This window comes from Hypanus sabinus, chromosome 6 (genome assembly GCF_030144855.1).
Source record: "Hypanus sabinus isolate sHypSab1 chromosome 6, sHypSab1.hap1, whole genome shotgun sequence".
Lineage (NCBI taxonomy): Eukaryota > Metazoa > Chordata > Chondrichthyes > Myliobatiformes > Dasyatidae > Hypanus > Hypanus sabinus.
The window spans coordinates 87,478,106-87,493,840 of NC_082711.1; the positions used below are offsets into that span (position 1 = coordinate 87,478,106).

Consider the following 15,735-nt stretch of genomic DNA (forward strand, 5'->3'; position numbering starts at 1 on the left):
TGCAAATATTTGCAAAAATTTGTCAGGCATACCCTGACAAACCTAAATTTAATTTGGGAAACTGCACTTTATTTTGTGAGATTTATTTAATATGTCCAAGAAATATGTATGGTGGATTATAAATGAAAAATAAATTAAGATGGATTGAGAACTGACATTATTGAGGGCTGGTCTGCAGGCCCCTGCAAGTAACAAGGCAGGTGAATAAGGCGATTAAGATGGCAAAAGAGATACTTGCCTTAATATGTCAGGGTATAGAATACAAAAATAGGAAGGGCATAATAGAACTCTACAACATACTAATTGTCTACAATTAGAGTACTCTATACAGATCTGATCAATATATTAGAGATAACACAGAAGATACACATAGTGGCCAATCAAGAATAGTACAGCAGTATAGCAATACCTTACGTGGTACAGCACTACCTCTCAGCTGCAGGGACATGGGTTCAGAATTGACCTGGGTGCTGTCTGTGTGATTGTTTGCATATTCTCCTTTTGACAACCGGGGTTTCCGCCAGGTTTTGAGGTTTCTCCCTACATCCCAAAGATGAGCTAGTAGGTTAATTGACTGTTGTAAATACAATGCTTACCATGGCAAAACACTAATGGGAAGTTGATATGAGAGAGAGAATAAGCTGAAGGGAAAATTGAAAGGGGAATGGAACTGTTGGGAGCCAGTATAGACCAATGGCTAGGGAATGTTCGCTATGACTAAAATTGCCTAAACCAAGAGGTTTAAGTGAGAGATATAAAATTATGGAGATTTCTAGACAGGTGAATTCCAATACATGATGAGCAGAAAGATCAAAAACATAGATGTAATTTCCCTAGTGAAAAAATTTGTCAGTATTTTGAGAAAGTTTCTTTCACCTAGTGTAGCAGGTGTCTAGAAATTACTTCTTGTAAGTGTGGTGGGGAGAAAGTCAGGGGGATTATGAATCTCCAAAATTTACTAACCCAGAGATCTAATTTATTAAATGAATGGAGACATAATATTAAGTTTTAGTAGATCAAGGAGTCTGTGGAACCTATAGGAATATGGACAGCAAGACCAGATCAGCGATGAACCTCTGGAATAGTGCAATATTTACTTGCGCCCTTATAAACCATAAAAGAAAGAGTGACCTAAAGGCTTCTTTTATTAGGCAGAATGAACACAGTGAGCTTAATGGCTTTCTTCTAATTTCTTAAATTTATATTATTATTCAACTGATGGTTCTTCCGTAACTGCTGACATAAATATCACTCTTCATTTGAGCTGTAGTCAAGATTTCCCATGCATGATAGTTTTCTTTCTGTAACCATTTACTACAGTGATCAACTGACTTCTGTTTTTATGTTCTTCAGGGTGAAGCTGGTGCTTCTGGCCTAGCTGGCTTACCTGGTGAACGTGGTGCTCCCGTAAGTAAATAACAGAATGAGTGGTGAAAATAATGTAGACTGAGTTCTTGTATTACTCTGTGTTTAGTGCTGTGGCTTAGAGCTTCCTTGGGGCAAATTAAATGACTGGGTCAGGTGCACCCAAGGCTTGTGCTTTCCTTTGCAACCTGGGCTGGAGCAGAACACACAAAGGCAGTCAGGCAGGTCTGATGCCTTGACTGATGCTGATAAGCATGGGCTGAGAGGCCCAGAGTTGGGTGAGGTCTTGGATCACAAGGAGGACTCGAGATAACTGGCTACTGATGATAACTAATGGTGGCTGGAAAGATGCCTGTGTTTAGGAAGACTGTCTAAATGGGTGGGAAAGCATTTTAGCTGAATGATTGGTGGGTGTGATGTTGCAGCAAACAGTTCCTAGTTGGGTAATTTGTGCATTGGGATGATTTGTAGTCCTTGGGCTGCATCAGTGTGAAGGGTTAGATGATCCGTGATCAGTAGACATTAATGAGTGTGGATTGGGTCACATAGGACATAAAATTGGGAGGGATTTGAGGAATAGGTATAATTGATAGAGTTGGTGAGATCCAAAAGGAGAACTGGTAACTTTGGATTCCAAACCACAAATAGAAGCTTCACATTGAGGATTACTTTTCTGAAAGCAGGCACAGGTCTGGCAGAGTGTTGGAAGCCTGTTTCTGCAAAGGTATCTTCAACGTGAATTAAAATTCCTGAGGTAGTACCTAAGCATATGTTGCCTGCCTTTGGACACCCAAGATGCTTTAGACACCACTTGTTTGAAGCAAGAGAAAACTCTGAATATACATTATATATTTCATGGTTCGTACATTATGCACTTGATTTTCTTTTTTTTAAAATAGATCATGTAGACCACAAAGTTCCAGTTATAAGTTTTTATCCAAATGATGCAAGTGTAAAAAATGTAACTGGATTGTAATTAGCAACATTAGTAATTAGCAACGTTTTATTCATGCTGCTCTTTGAGGTGGCAATAATAATAACACTGTTTTGCTCTTCCTCTGCCCAGGGTGAACGTGGAGAAGCTGGACGTGCTGGTCCCACCGGATTTGTTGGACCTCCTGTATGTCTGAAAACTTTTCTCTAACTTATTTATTTATGTTTGCTTCTTTTAAAACCAGACTCCCACATTTTAAATTTTATTTTTTCTTTCTACTGTATAGGGTGCAGATGGACACTCTGGAGCTAAAGGAGAGAAAGGTTCTACTGGTGCCAAAGGAGATGGCGGTTCTCCTGGTGCTATGGGTCCTGCTGGTAATGCTGGTCCTGCGGTAAGCCTCCAAACACAAAGTTATTTGACTGTAGGGAAATCCTAACCTTATTAATTGCCAATTATGGACTACCTCTTCTTACATGCAGATGATTATTTCAAATGATTAACATTTGTTCTAAAAAAAATGGGCAATGATGTGGTTTGATGCTTTCAGATCCAGTTTTCTGTAGCTAGCAACTTCTGTTGCAGTTACTAAAACTATGATAAAATGGGAAAGCATTCCCATCCTCTTGTCACTGATGTGATGCCTACGGTTCTGAGATTGAATGACTACCAGAATCTGAGTTTCCCTGCATTAATTTACATTGAGATAAATTGTTGAGATGAGGAAAGGCAAAGTTATCCATGTGACTTCATATCTGTTTATCAAATAATGAAAGATGATATTCCAACAAACATTTAAGTTTTATGCATGCCTCAACACACTATCCACAGATCTTACCTGGTCATTGTTAGACATCCATGCATGGCATAGATAGAACAGACTAGTATCTTCTTCCCCAGGATCGAAACAGTGAGGTGAGAGGGGGAATCTATACAGATGAGTGAGGATTGATTTTGTATTCAGAGAATTTGGGGGCTTGAAAAGCAATTGTGAGGAGTTGTGGTAGAGGCACAAAGCATAGGAGCATTTAAGAGAGTCTTGGACACATGAACATGCAGAGAAGGGAAGGATATTGTTGATGTGTGGAGACAAGGGATTAGATTAATTAGGAGTAATTGGTTTAATTAGTTCTGCACAATATTATAAAGCAAAAGGTTCAACCTGTGCTGCACTAAAGATTTTGTGATATGATCTTGACAGTAACACTCTTGGCGTTGAAGAAGAATTAGATGTACGCTGTTTTAGCATTGTTTAGTGCATTAAACAGTGCAGAACACTCATCAAGGTACTAATGGAAAATTAGCGGCATTTTCTGTCCAGCTTCTGTGTAAAATCCTAAGTACCCAGTTACAGCTATAAAAATTACATCTGTCATCTGACTGCAGCAGTTTTCTGAATTATTCCATTGGATTCATCAATTACCCTGTTGCAAGAAATTAGTGAACAAATGGATAGCATCCAGCACAAAGAATATATTCCTGTACAGATGGGCTGTAAGTTTTCCAGCCATTGAAAGTTACACCTAAATCTTTGTCAAAGTATCTTGAATTCTAGAGTAAGCTACATTGCAGCCCACCACACATTGTGTTCCTTATAAATGGCAGTTCTTTCTCATAACAAAGCAACTCGTGTCACCTTATGTCTGTGGCTATGGCTGTTAGAACAGTGTCATGAGCAATATTGATTTAAGAGGAATCTACAGCATTCTTCAAACATTAGCATTACAGTGAACTGGCTTAACCTATATGTATTTTGTGACTAGCCTGAGAAAAGACCATTTTCTGGTAAATTTCTGCATTGGTGATGTCTTGCCAGCTGCAGATCTATTCAGGAAAAAAAGGATGTATAGTGTTCAATTGTGCACTGTATTGACTCCAACACCATTGTTGGAAATGGTTGGAAACAAGAAAGGAATAAAATTGCCGGTGGGCAGAGGACATTAGGTAGGTTTAGCAGGCCAGTGCTTTTCTCTGTGGATAGGTGGATAAGGGTGAGTTAATAGAGGTGTACAAGATGCTAAAAGGCATATATAGAGTATAGATAGCCAGTGATTTTTTCCAAAGGCAGAAGTGGCTAATATAAGAGGGGATAACTTTAAAGTGTTTTGAGCAAAGTATCGGGGGGATGTCAGAGGTAGGATTGTTTTTTACTCATTGAACGCACTCCCAAGGGTGGTGGTAGAGACCATACAGTAGGGACTTTTAAAAGACTCAGGCACATCGATGAAATAAGAATGGTGGGCCGTGTAGGAGGGAAAGGTTAGATTGAACTTGGAATAGGTTAAAGAGTCGGCATAACATTGGGGGCTGAAGGCCCTGCACTGAATACATGAATGTGGTTGTCCTGGTAGGTCACTGACTACAGATATTTACATTAACAGTGATTGCAAGAGACTTTTCCATGTTTATAATTATTTGCCTGTCTCTCTTTAGGGTGCTGCTGGAGAACCTGGTCTACAAGGAGCTATGGGTTCAAGTGGTGCACCAGTAAGTTCAATATTAATTGCACTGCAAGTATTCAATTGAGTTAAAAGGTTTATATTGCATGCAGTTAAGAAGGATGTGGTTTATCTCAGTAAAGGTTATTAATAACTGAAAGAATTTGTCAGAATGGATGCTATTATGACTGAATTATTGAGAACGTGTCTTAATCGAAATGTTTAGGACGGACATGGTTGTGAATGTTCAGTTAGTGGGTGTATTTAAGCTAAAGCTTGTACACAAGGGAAATATAAAGTTCTAAAGATGGGGCAAGGAAGTAGTCTACAGCTATGATCTCAGTGAATTGCAGAACCATTTCAATGCTTGGATAACCCAATTTTTCTGCTACCTCTATTATGCTTGAATAATGTTAGTTTATTTACAAATAGATAGTTTCAAAAACTGTTTTACTATTTCTAGGGTATGACTGGCTTCCCAGGTCCTGCTGGCTTAGTTGGTGCTGTAGGCCCAGCTGTAAGTAATATTTATGCTTAATGATTAACTTCAACAGTTTGATAAATCTGGTATTCAGTATTCAGGTGCTTAGTGTCAATGTTAGAAGTAATAGCTCCCTTACCTGTACGTAGAGCAATGTGGTTTTACATAGAGTCAGTGCGATGGTTAGCAAATCCAAACCAAATTTCAGTATTGATGTTAACATTTCCTAAATCACAGATAATTTATTGTTACATTTAATTACCAAAGATTGGATTAATGATAATTAGAAATATAATTGGATGGATTCTTTCACTTCATTTCTTTATTCTGGTTGACCTGTAATTCTCAGCTGCCTTCAGCAAAAGCTCATCTTTGTGTTTACTCCATTCGTTGTTTTCTCAATTCCCAAACAAATGGGTGAAAATTAATATCATTCTGGTATTCAGCTCCAGCGGGCAAGCAGAATCACAGTTCCTCGAACCACAACCCAGAAAATATTTGCAAATAATAAACAGTATGTACTTTACAGGTTGGCCCTGAAAAATGTATCAACCATAGCTTAAACTGCTGGCTTAATTGTAATCAAGTAGGAAACTCACTATTAAGTGAAAGGGGGAATAAAAAGTGAGGAACTGGATGCAGAGAAGGATGCCCTATCCAGTTCTTTTTGACAAAAAGCAAAACTCTACGGAAACCTGTATTAAAGCAGAAAATACTAAGAATGAACTTATAGGCAAGTTCAAACAATCCAATGTTTCAATTTCATGACATTTTTCTAAACATTATCAAAATGTCAGAAACCTAAAACATTCCTTCTTCCACGTAGCATATGATGGGGTGGATGCTTCACGCATCTGCAGTTATTATTTCAAGTTTGTTGCCCATGAACTGTTTTTTTTTCATTTGCAAGGCAAACAAAATCAAAGTAAAAATCTTTGATAAATACCTTCTAAAGTTATTATATCCTTGGAGACATCAGTACAAATGCATCCTGCCAAAATATGTACAATAGCAGAGGAGGCATCTGTGTGTTTTCTAGAATAGATATCAGAATCATTGAAAGGTACAGCATAGGAACAGGCCTTTTGGCCCATTTAGTCTGTGCCCAACCATTTAAGCTGCCTACTCCCATCGACCTGCACAGGGACCATAGCCCTCCGTACTCCTTCATCAATGTACCTATTCAAACTTCTCTTAAACATTGAAATCAAGCTTAGATGCACCACTTGTGCTGACAGCTCATTCCACACTCTCATGACCCTCTGAGTGATGAAGTTTCCCCTCATGTTCCCTAAAACTTTTTCAGCTTTCACCTTTAACTTATGATATCTAGTTGTAGTTCCACACAACCTCAGTGAAAAAAGGCTGCTTGCATTATGCTATATATACTCCTCATAATTTTGTATACCTGTAGATATTGATCAATCTCAGTTTATGAAATATTGCTTTTTTTGAAACATATGTTAAGTGTACATTTCTTATAAATTTTCTATTAATGTGGAAATAAATAAGCATCAAAATTGTGCTTAAGAATATCATTGTATACTGTTAATTCTTTTGTGCTTTTTTTAGGGTCCTCAAGGTCCAGTGGGGTCTGTTGGTGCAGCTGGTAATACAGGCCCACAAGGTGCAAGAGGTGATGCTGGCCCACAAGGCATCTCAGGATCAACAGGTCCTACAGGTCTACGTGGTTACCCTGGAGAAAGGGGTGCAACTGGTGACACAGGGGCTGTTGTAAGTATCTTTAAAATTGTTTCAAAATACTATTTTTTTTTTAGGACTATAACATTTGATTTATCTATTCTGCTCATCCTTCTTTGCAGGGAATTCCAGGAGGTCAAGGTCCTCAAGGTTTACTTGGTCACATTGGTATAATTGGTCTACCGGGAATAAGAGGTGAAGCAGGTCCCCTAGGTATCACAGGTCCAAACGTAAGTGTAATGCTTTTATCAAGCCGTTAACAAATACGGGGAACAGGTTGTGTTAGAGGGCAGTGTATAATGTGGAGAAGTAAAAGATTATTCACTTTACTAGTCAGAATAGCAAAATATGGTTTTGATTGTGAGAATTTAATTAACATTCAGACATAGGAAATGATTTGGAAGGCAAATAGCACACAGTTCATTATTCTGCAAGGATTAAATTAGAAGAGGAAGGATTCTATTAGGCACATGAATAAAAGATAAATGAAGAGATATGTAGGAAAGAAGAGTTAGAATGATGTTAGAGAAAGTTAAAAGTTCCATACAACATCATGGGCCGAAGGATCTGTACTGTGCTGTTACGTTCTATGTTCTATGAAATCTCGTTGTGACTCTACAAGGTGTATATGGCAACATCTCACAGCAACTGAGTGCAAATTTAGTCTCTGTAGCAATCAGAGTAAACCAAAGAATCATTAGATTGATTCCAGGATGAAGGAGACCTATGATGAGAAATCTATATAGGAGATCAATGCTCATTCACATTTAAAAGTCCAAAGGAAATCCTGTTGAAATATTCGATTTTTAGTGGGAGTTAAGGGAAAATGGAGAGTTTATTCCTTTAATCAGAGGAGTCTAAAACTTTGGACATTATCTAATGATAAGCCACCAAACATTTAGAACTGAGCTGATGAAATCTTCTTTTCATCTGAGATTGTAACTCATCAAAATTCCCATGCCAGGGTAGTAATGTGATGGTATTGGGCTTGTTGTCCATGAAGTGCTGTAATCAAAGATCTTAAGCCCTATCTGATATAGATAGCTGCAGGTACGTTGGCTAAAGGGAGGTTATACTGTAGCCACCCGCTCTTCAAAGGCTATATTACTTCCCAGTTTATCCTCCACGGTGAGATTAGCTGCAGTCCCCACTACTTGAGCAGCCCCCTCCCTACCAAGGTTGTGATACTTCCAACTAATGTAATAGTATAAACACAGTTAATTTATTTTTAGTGATACATATTTAAATTTATATAAAACTCATTTAAAACTCAAAGGTTTTCTACCTCATAAAAGATTTCCAAATTACAAATGATTTCTAAAGCACAAGTACAATTCCTATAAGCTAAAAAGGCATACCAATGAATTGCATACAAACAAGTCCTCTGCCACAGAAGTCAAAAGCAGAGGAATGGATTCCAGTCGTCCAGTTTTTTCTGTCATTCTTCTTGTCATTCTTTGACAATTCCTAACGAGCCTGACAGCTCTCAAACATTTGTACTGTTTTTTACTACTTGATAACTGACAACTTTAAGTTACATTCATCAGGCCAGGTGAATGCATTGTTTAGTTAAGCTAAAGTGGCCCCTATTGTTTTCTCTTGATTAAGTAATAGGCCAACAACGACCCTATAGTTCATTTGTTTAGGACAAGAGGCTGAGCAACAAACATTTGTTGAAAGTTTAGCTTACTCAAAAACAACTATTTGACCCCTGGAAGGGTCAGCTGCTGTGTTAGAAAGGATAGTGAATATCCATCACAATAGACACTCACTTGTTGGCTATTATTGAAGACTGAGACAGACAGATGGACTGTTGGACAGCAAGACCCTCAAGCCATGTATGGATTACTTAGGGTAGTAGGTATTATTGGTAAAAGGAATAAGGTCAGCAGCTGATATTTAGGGATATTCCCTATCTGGTAATGTTTGAAGTTGTAATTATACTCCATAATTTATCAAATGAAGGAAGCTTTTAGTGCAAGAGTATATTTCCCAGGAGATAATGACATTTTGCAGCTATTTATAAGGGGTATAGAGGTACATTGGTTGTTATTGGCCTAAATTCCAGAAGCTTACAGTATTGATCCAGAGATCTGTTTGAGCCCAGAAAGCTAGCTGGAAATTTAAGTTCAACTACTAAAATTAATCTGGAAATTTAAAAGAGCCAATTAGTGTGGACAACAAATGTCAGTGTTGCTAGTGATGTACACAGTCCCTGAATGAGAAAATTAAAAATCTCCCCTTCAAAAAATAATGGTACTGAAATTTCAGAGAGGAATGACTGATCACCAACTGTAACTCGACATGCAAATTGGCAGAGCCCTCAGAGAATTGCCATAAACACATCTTTACAGCAGCATGTTGTATTTTGCTGGTTCCAGTTACTTGGTGAAGGAATGGTGTCACCTCAACTGAATTCCTGTGGAACCCTTCTATGCTTTTGAAATGATCAGTTTGCTGTAACCCATACATTCCTTTGGGATTTAACCTTTCTTCTTTGTTATTTATTTCCAGGGTAGTCCTGGCCCAACTGGTCCTGCAGGTGCTGCAGGTCTTCGTGGTAAAGCTGGTCCTGTTGGTCCAGTTGGTCTGGTTGGTCAACCAGGTGAAGCTGGCCGCGATGTAAGTACATGACTAACTCACTATTACTTGTGCTGCATTACGTATCTTATAACACAAAACAGTAGACAATTTCCTGCACATCATGTCATCTTTTTTTCTTTCTTCATGTTTTGCTTACCAGGGAAATCCTGGTAGTGATGGTGCTCCTGGTCGTGCTGGATTCCCTGGGCCCAAGGTAAGTGCAGTCCTGATGACTACTCTCAGAAAGCCTTTACCTCCTACCACAATGTTTCTTTGATAGTATAACTGGATAATTTTTCTTTCTCCAATATTCAGGGTGAGCGTGGTGAACCTGGCAGGTCTGGTAATCCTGGGTCACTTGGTGCACCTGGTGCTCCCGGTCACGTAGGTCCAGCTGGCAAGGCTGGCAACCGTGGTGAGGCTGTACGTTTGCAGTTCAGTTCTTAAATAATGGAATCATTTGTTAATTAATTTAATTTTTCATTTTATCAAATGCACAGGAAAGTAATTCTTTGTTCCCTTTACCTTAGGGTCCATCTGGTGCAGTCGGTGTTACTGGTCGATCAGGTCCCAGAGGTCTTGCTGTGAGTACATCTTTAACATTCATATTTAGCCATTATTAGGCTGACTTGGACTTCAGCATCTCCTCAAATGCCCAAGGAGCAGTTATTTCATCTGAAAGGGTTAGGGAATCCGTTATAGCACTTGGGGATCTCTGGACCTTCCCCAAGCTTGCATCTAGGTTGAGGCCTGGGTTCTTTCTAGCCCCTGTGCTGATGTGAGTAAAAGCAGTTTCAGCTCTTTCTCCTCCACTCTTTTGATAATCTTCAAGATATAGCCACCTATAGTTATATCCAAACACCCTGCTACCTGCTCTCATTCCTGAATCTCACTTAGACCAAAGCGTCTGAGGTAAAGAATCTCCTGGTAAAGAAGTATCAAAAGAGAAGTTTTCTTTAATTTGTAGGGACATTGGGCTGTGCCTCCAACTGTCCCTACTGCTTTGTTCCTATAGCAATTGGAAGACTTCTAGACCAAAGCCCGCAAGCCTATCAGCTTTGCCAGCCAATTAGTTTCTCATTGTAATTTAATTTGTCCCTTTCTTACATGATATAATCAATTTAAAAATATTTATTGGTCAATTTGTAGGGTCCACAAGGTCCACGTGGAGAAAAAGGTGAAACCGGTAACCCTGGTTCCAGAGGTCTGAAAGGATTAAGAGGACCTGGTGGCCTACAAGGGCTCCCTGGTGTTGCTGTAAGTAACCATAATGAATTTTGATTCTTTGTTTTCCCCTCTTCCCCCCAACTCTTTTCCCCATTGTTCTAGACAACAGAAGTTCCTCATTGATTTCCTTTTCTTAACAGGGAATTTCTGGTGAACCTGGTGGTCATGGCCCTGCTGGACCTTCTGGCCCAAGAGTAAGTAAAGAACTATTGTTTCATAATTCTGCTAATCTGTTGTTTGAATAAATACACTATCCAAAGAATAATCTGCTCTACTTGTTGCTTCCAGGGTCCATCCGGTCCTTCTGGTCCTCCTGGCAAAGACGGTTCCCCTGGACATAATGGTCCAATGGGTCCTGTTGGTCCTCGTGGTAGAGATGGTGAACGTGGTGCCCAAGTAAGTTGATGTTTAGAACTTAGACAATATTTTTCATACACAGGAAAGTATTTGAATACTAATGTTGCCTTTCACAAATTCTTGATTTACCAAAATGGTCCGCAGTTAAAAAAATTACTTATGAAGTGTAGTCACAACCGCAATGTAAAAGAGGGGCCAGCTTTCTACAAGCATTTCCCTATACAATTAAAATCATGGAATAATATGCACCATGATATGAGTTGGCAGAAAACGGACAAATAATTTCTGAACCTTCCCCTTTCTCAGGGTCCTCCAGGTCTTCCTGGCCCTGCTGGATTTGCTGGTGTTGCTGGCGGTCACTACGAAGTGAGCTATGACCATGAATATTACAGAGCTGATCAACCAGCTGCAAGAGAGAAGGATCTCGAAGTTGATGCCAAACTGAAAGTTTTGACCAGGCAGATAGAGAACATCCGCAGCCCTGAAGGCTCAAAGAAAAACCCTGCCCGCTCATGCCGTGACCTGAGCCTCAGCCATCCTGACTGGATTTCAGGTATGCCTCTGCAGAAAGAAATTACTATTGTCAGTTTTCTTTAAGATCAAAAGCACTGAAGATACCATGTAGGTTGTCTGACGCAGGCCATGAAGCTCAATTACTGATCCCTCTGAGTGAACCATTGTGGAGAATGGAAAAAAAGAAAAGTTGCTCAATATTGCAGCTCCTGTCCAGTGAACAGATAGAGACCCCTGATTAAGTGCATTGTTATCCTCTAGCTTAGATAGCAATCATTGTGTAGATCTCACATAAAAGTCAGTCAGTAAAGCAAAGTATCAAGAGTCTGCCAATACCTAGAAATTGAAATAAGCAATTAAGAACAGAAAAATTACCATTTACACCACTGTTAACGTCGCTTATGGAACTTGAATAATACAGTATAGAAGTTGGATCGTGTCCATTGTTTGGTATGCCTATGCACATCTTTGCTTAGTGCAAAAGTACACAGAAACGGCAAATTCAGATGAAGTCCAATATGAATTGGTGTAAGCTTGGCTTATATCCTGAAACAAGCACTAAATCAGGATCTGCACCATACCCTGTGGATCTTTTGTACAGCTTCCAACACTGCGACATTCAGAGAGAGGCACACCACATTCCCTCTGCAGGCACCCAGTAGCAACATATTCTCTGGCTTCCTTGGAGACTACAGAGCAGTAGGAGACGGCCCCTAAAATCATTCTGAGGAAAATTCACCTTAAAACCATGTGCAGTATGGTTGTACCTTGATCACATGACATTCAAGAAATGGATGCTGCATGACCCAGCATCTAGGTCAAGGATTTATGTGTTTATTCCTGATTAATACAAAGAACATTTTCACACATTGCATGAACACAGACAGATTTCATAAAAAGCAATGTTATTAAATGATGCGTTTGGATTGCTAACCAAATTTAATGTCCGAACTATAACTCTGATTTGTGATCAGATTTATAGTCACTTTTTGTTTGTATAGAGATTGCTCTGATCTAAGTGGCTGCAGCAATGAGAACATTTGACTTAATGCTATAAATTTATTGTTTGCTTTAGGTTACTACTGGATTGATCCCAACCAAGGATGCATCATGGATGCCATCAGAGTTTACTGCGACTTTGTATCTAAAGAGACTTGTGTACATGCTAACCCAGACATCATTGAACGTAGGAACTGGTGGAATAGCAATAACCAAGAACAAAAACACATCTGGTTTGGTGAAACTATCAAAGATGGTGTGCAGGTAACTAACACAGACGTAGCACGTTGCAGATTATTTTACAGCTTTGCCGTGAAGTTCACACAGAACAAAATATACTTAAAAACTTCAAAACAAATATCTTACTCTGAATTTCTTTAATCTAGTTCACTTACAATGATGAACACATTACTCCATTTGTCATGGGGACCCAACTGACCTTCCTGCAGCTTCTCTCGAATGAAGCTTCCCAGAATATCACCTACCATTGTAAGAACAGTGTAGCATACATGGATGAGACTGGAAGTCTGAAAAAGTCAGTTATCCTTCTTGGTTCCAATGATATTGAGCTCCGAGCTGAAGGTAACAGCAGGTTCACTTACAGCGTTCTGGAAGATGGCTGCACGGTAGGTTATGGGATTTTGTTCAAAGCTAACCATGCCGAAGTGTAATAATTGTGCATTATTAGAAAACCTAGCGGTTATCAAATGGATGATTTCCTAGCACATGTCATTTAGACTGTAGGCAAAATAGTGAATCTTCTGAAATCCACTGAGGAAAATTTTAAATTCTGATCTGTTCTTTGTTAACAGCTGGTATTTCTTCAGTACTCCAATCTTAATCCTTGTAAAATTTTCTCAAAATGTACCACTCTTTTATTCTGCCATAATGTACCTTTTATGTTTCTTTTCATATATTTTTCTGTTAGAGTTTTAATTATCCAGAAGACCTTTAGCCCAAAATGGCACAATAATTCCTTAATTGATCTCAACCATATTCAACATTTTATAACATATCTATCTTCTACTTGTGTTCCTAAGTATTCATACTGACATTAAATTGTTTACTTACAGTCAAATCTATCTTATAAATTTCACTTCCATCACTATCTTTTTTGTCCTATAAAAACAATAACTGCTCTCAGTGCTTCACCAGTAGAGTTAAATGAGAAGGGACATACGATATATTCTATATTGTTGGTGATCTTGCCTGTGAAGCAAAATTTAAAACAAACAGATTTGTGAAACTTTTAACTAGGTACTGCTTCCTTCAAGTACAAGAACATTTTAAGAATTTCCACACACATGTTCATATATTTTCTAGATCTGCAATGCATAGGTAATCCTCAGTAATTTCTGCAAGAGCATTTTAAGTAGAAAATCTTACATTTCCTTGTAAATATTGAATTGGGGACCCTATGATTTAAAGCAACTTATAAGTGGAATTCTATCTAAAGAAAAAGTTGTTTTGTGTGCTTATTGGTAACACTGGATTAAAATCGGGTAAGAAATGAGCCAGGAGACTGTAATCCAATTTTAGATCCCAAATGTTGTCAACATGTTCTTGACCAGTTACTTGTGCAGGAAGCAGCATTTAGCTAATGGCAAATCCAGAGTCTTGAATGAATCATTAAAAATGATTTTTTGTGTCCTCTTTGGAATAAAAATCTTTTTGTTCCAATCATGATTAGATTTCATGCTATGGTTCTTACCAAATTTATGTATTATTTTGCTTTGTCTTTAACAGAGACACACCGGTGAATGGAGTAAGACAGTCTTTGAATTCAGATCACAGAAAACAACTCGCTTGCCATTTATGGACATTGCACCTATGGATATTGGTGGCCCAGAACAAGAATTTGGTTTGGACATTGGCCCAGTCTGTTACAAATAAATGAACTTGAGCTAAATTAGAATACTCTGCATTTTTTCTTTTATTTTTTACATTGCTGACTCATTCCATGTCTTCTGCTCATCCACTTGCTTAAGTTCTGGGCTTAAAGAGAAGTAGGAAATCCAGGAAAAGGAAAATTGTTTTCTTCATGCAGTTCTAATGCAGTCCCTGACAACTTAAAAAATTGAAGAAATTATTGCAGGTAAAACCTTGCCCTGAAGGTTAAAATCAAAACAATGGAAAGTAAATAAAGGAACGTGAAAAAGAGTGTTATTTGTAGTCTTTGAATATTTTTCAAAGAGGAAGTTTAAAACCATAGCTTCCCAAGGTTTAAACTACCTCATATACTTGTATTAAACACATAATTTCTTTCTCAAAATTAACTGTGGTACTTGGGGTTCACATCATTTTGTAAAGGTGCTAAGTGGTATTGGACTGTGCAGATGCCGTACTTGAAGTACTGACTGTGGTGCTAACTGAATGTCCCGTGCCTTCACTGACTCTGTCACTATGTGAGACCTTATTTCCAGTGCTGTATTAAGATGTACAGTGGTTTTTATTTCTCAGTAAATTCCATTGAATATTGCCTTGGAATCCTCTTGTCTATTCCCAAATTAAACATGTGGATAACTTCCTTGCCATTTCCATCTCATTACTTCAGGTGATCATGCTTTCAGCCATGCACTTTCACTCCAGCTGAATGGAAAAAGGAGGCGACAATTCTAAAATCAAAACAATGACAACTAAAAATGTTCCTATTTTGTATATGTGACAAGTGAGATGTTTTAATAATTGTGAAATAAAGCATGAAAATGTTCTAAGGTAACTTATTTCATGACTCTAGTTCATGTTACAACTTCTTAAAAGAGAATTAACTCACCACAGCCCCAACCCCCAATCTTCCAAATAGAGAGGAGTTCAAGATGTCGCCACCTTTCTCACATGGAAATCTAAATTTGTTTGTTATTAAATAACCACTAATAACAGTCCTTTATCATGAATACTTACGTGATCTTGCAAGTTACTCAAATTAATTCATAATCTCACTGTAGTGTTTAATGTAATTTAAACAGAAGGGATAAATTGGGTCATCAGTGCCATTAAACATATTTTAAAATGACAGTGTACAATGCCAAAAGAAAAGGTTAAACTGAATGTTTCACAACTCTGGATAAATAGACAGTATATCTTGAACAGAAGACTTCAGTTCATATTTATTTTCAACATGAGAATCTTCTTTGCTG

At 38.3% G+C, this 15,735-nt stretch overlaps 1 protein-coding gene across 2 annotated transcripts in view; it reads left to right on the plus strand.

Annotated features, from left to right (window-relative positions):
- col1a2 (collagen, type I, alpha 2) overlaps positions 1 to 15,317 on the plus strand; it is a 48,972-nt gene extending 33,655 nt beyond the window's left edge. For both annotated transcript variants that reach the window (XM_059972561.1, XM_059972560.1), the window contains exons 35-52: positions 1,354 to 1,407; positions 2,432 to 2,485; positions 2,586 to 2,693; positions 4,733 to 4,786; positions 5,201 to 5,254; positions 6,791 to 6,952; positions 7,042 to 7,149; positions 9,434 to 9,541; positions 9,663 to 9,716; positions 9,818 to 9,925; positions 10,033 to 10,086; positions 10,652 to 10,759; positions 10,870 to 10,923; positions 11,018 to 11,125; positions 11,393 to 11,639; positions 12,675 to 12,862; positions 12,985 to 13,224; positions 14,345 to 15,317. In XM_059972561.1, coding sequence (XP_059828544.1) covers positions 1,354 to 1,407; positions 2,432 to 2,485; positions 2,586 to 2,693; positions 4,733 to 4,786; positions 5,201 to 5,254; positions 6,791 to 6,952; positions 7,042 to 7,149; positions 9,434 to 9,541; positions 9,663 to 9,716; positions 9,818 to 9,925; positions 10,033 to 10,086; positions 10,652 to 10,759; positions 10,870 to 10,923; positions 11,018 to 11,125; positions 11,393 to 11,639; positions 12,675 to 12,862; positions 12,985 to 13,224; positions 14,345 to 14,491 — 2,010 coding nt within the window. In that variant the 3' untranslated portion in view covers positions 14,492 to 15,317. The remainder of the gene's footprint in view (positions 1 to 1,353; positions 1,408 to 2,431; positions 2,486 to 2,585; positions 2,694 to 4,732; positions 4,787 to 5,200; positions 5,255 to 6,790; positions 6,953 to 7,041; positions 7,150 to 9,433; positions 9,542 to 9,662; positions 9,717 to 9,817; positions 9,926 to 10,032; positions 10,087 to 10,651; positions 10,760 to 10,869; positions 10,924 to 11,017; positions 11,126 to 11,392; positions 11,640 to 12,674; positions 12,863 to 12,984; positions 13,225 to 14,344) is intronic.
- The last annotated feature ends 418 nt before the right edge of the window (positions 15,318 to 15,735 follow it).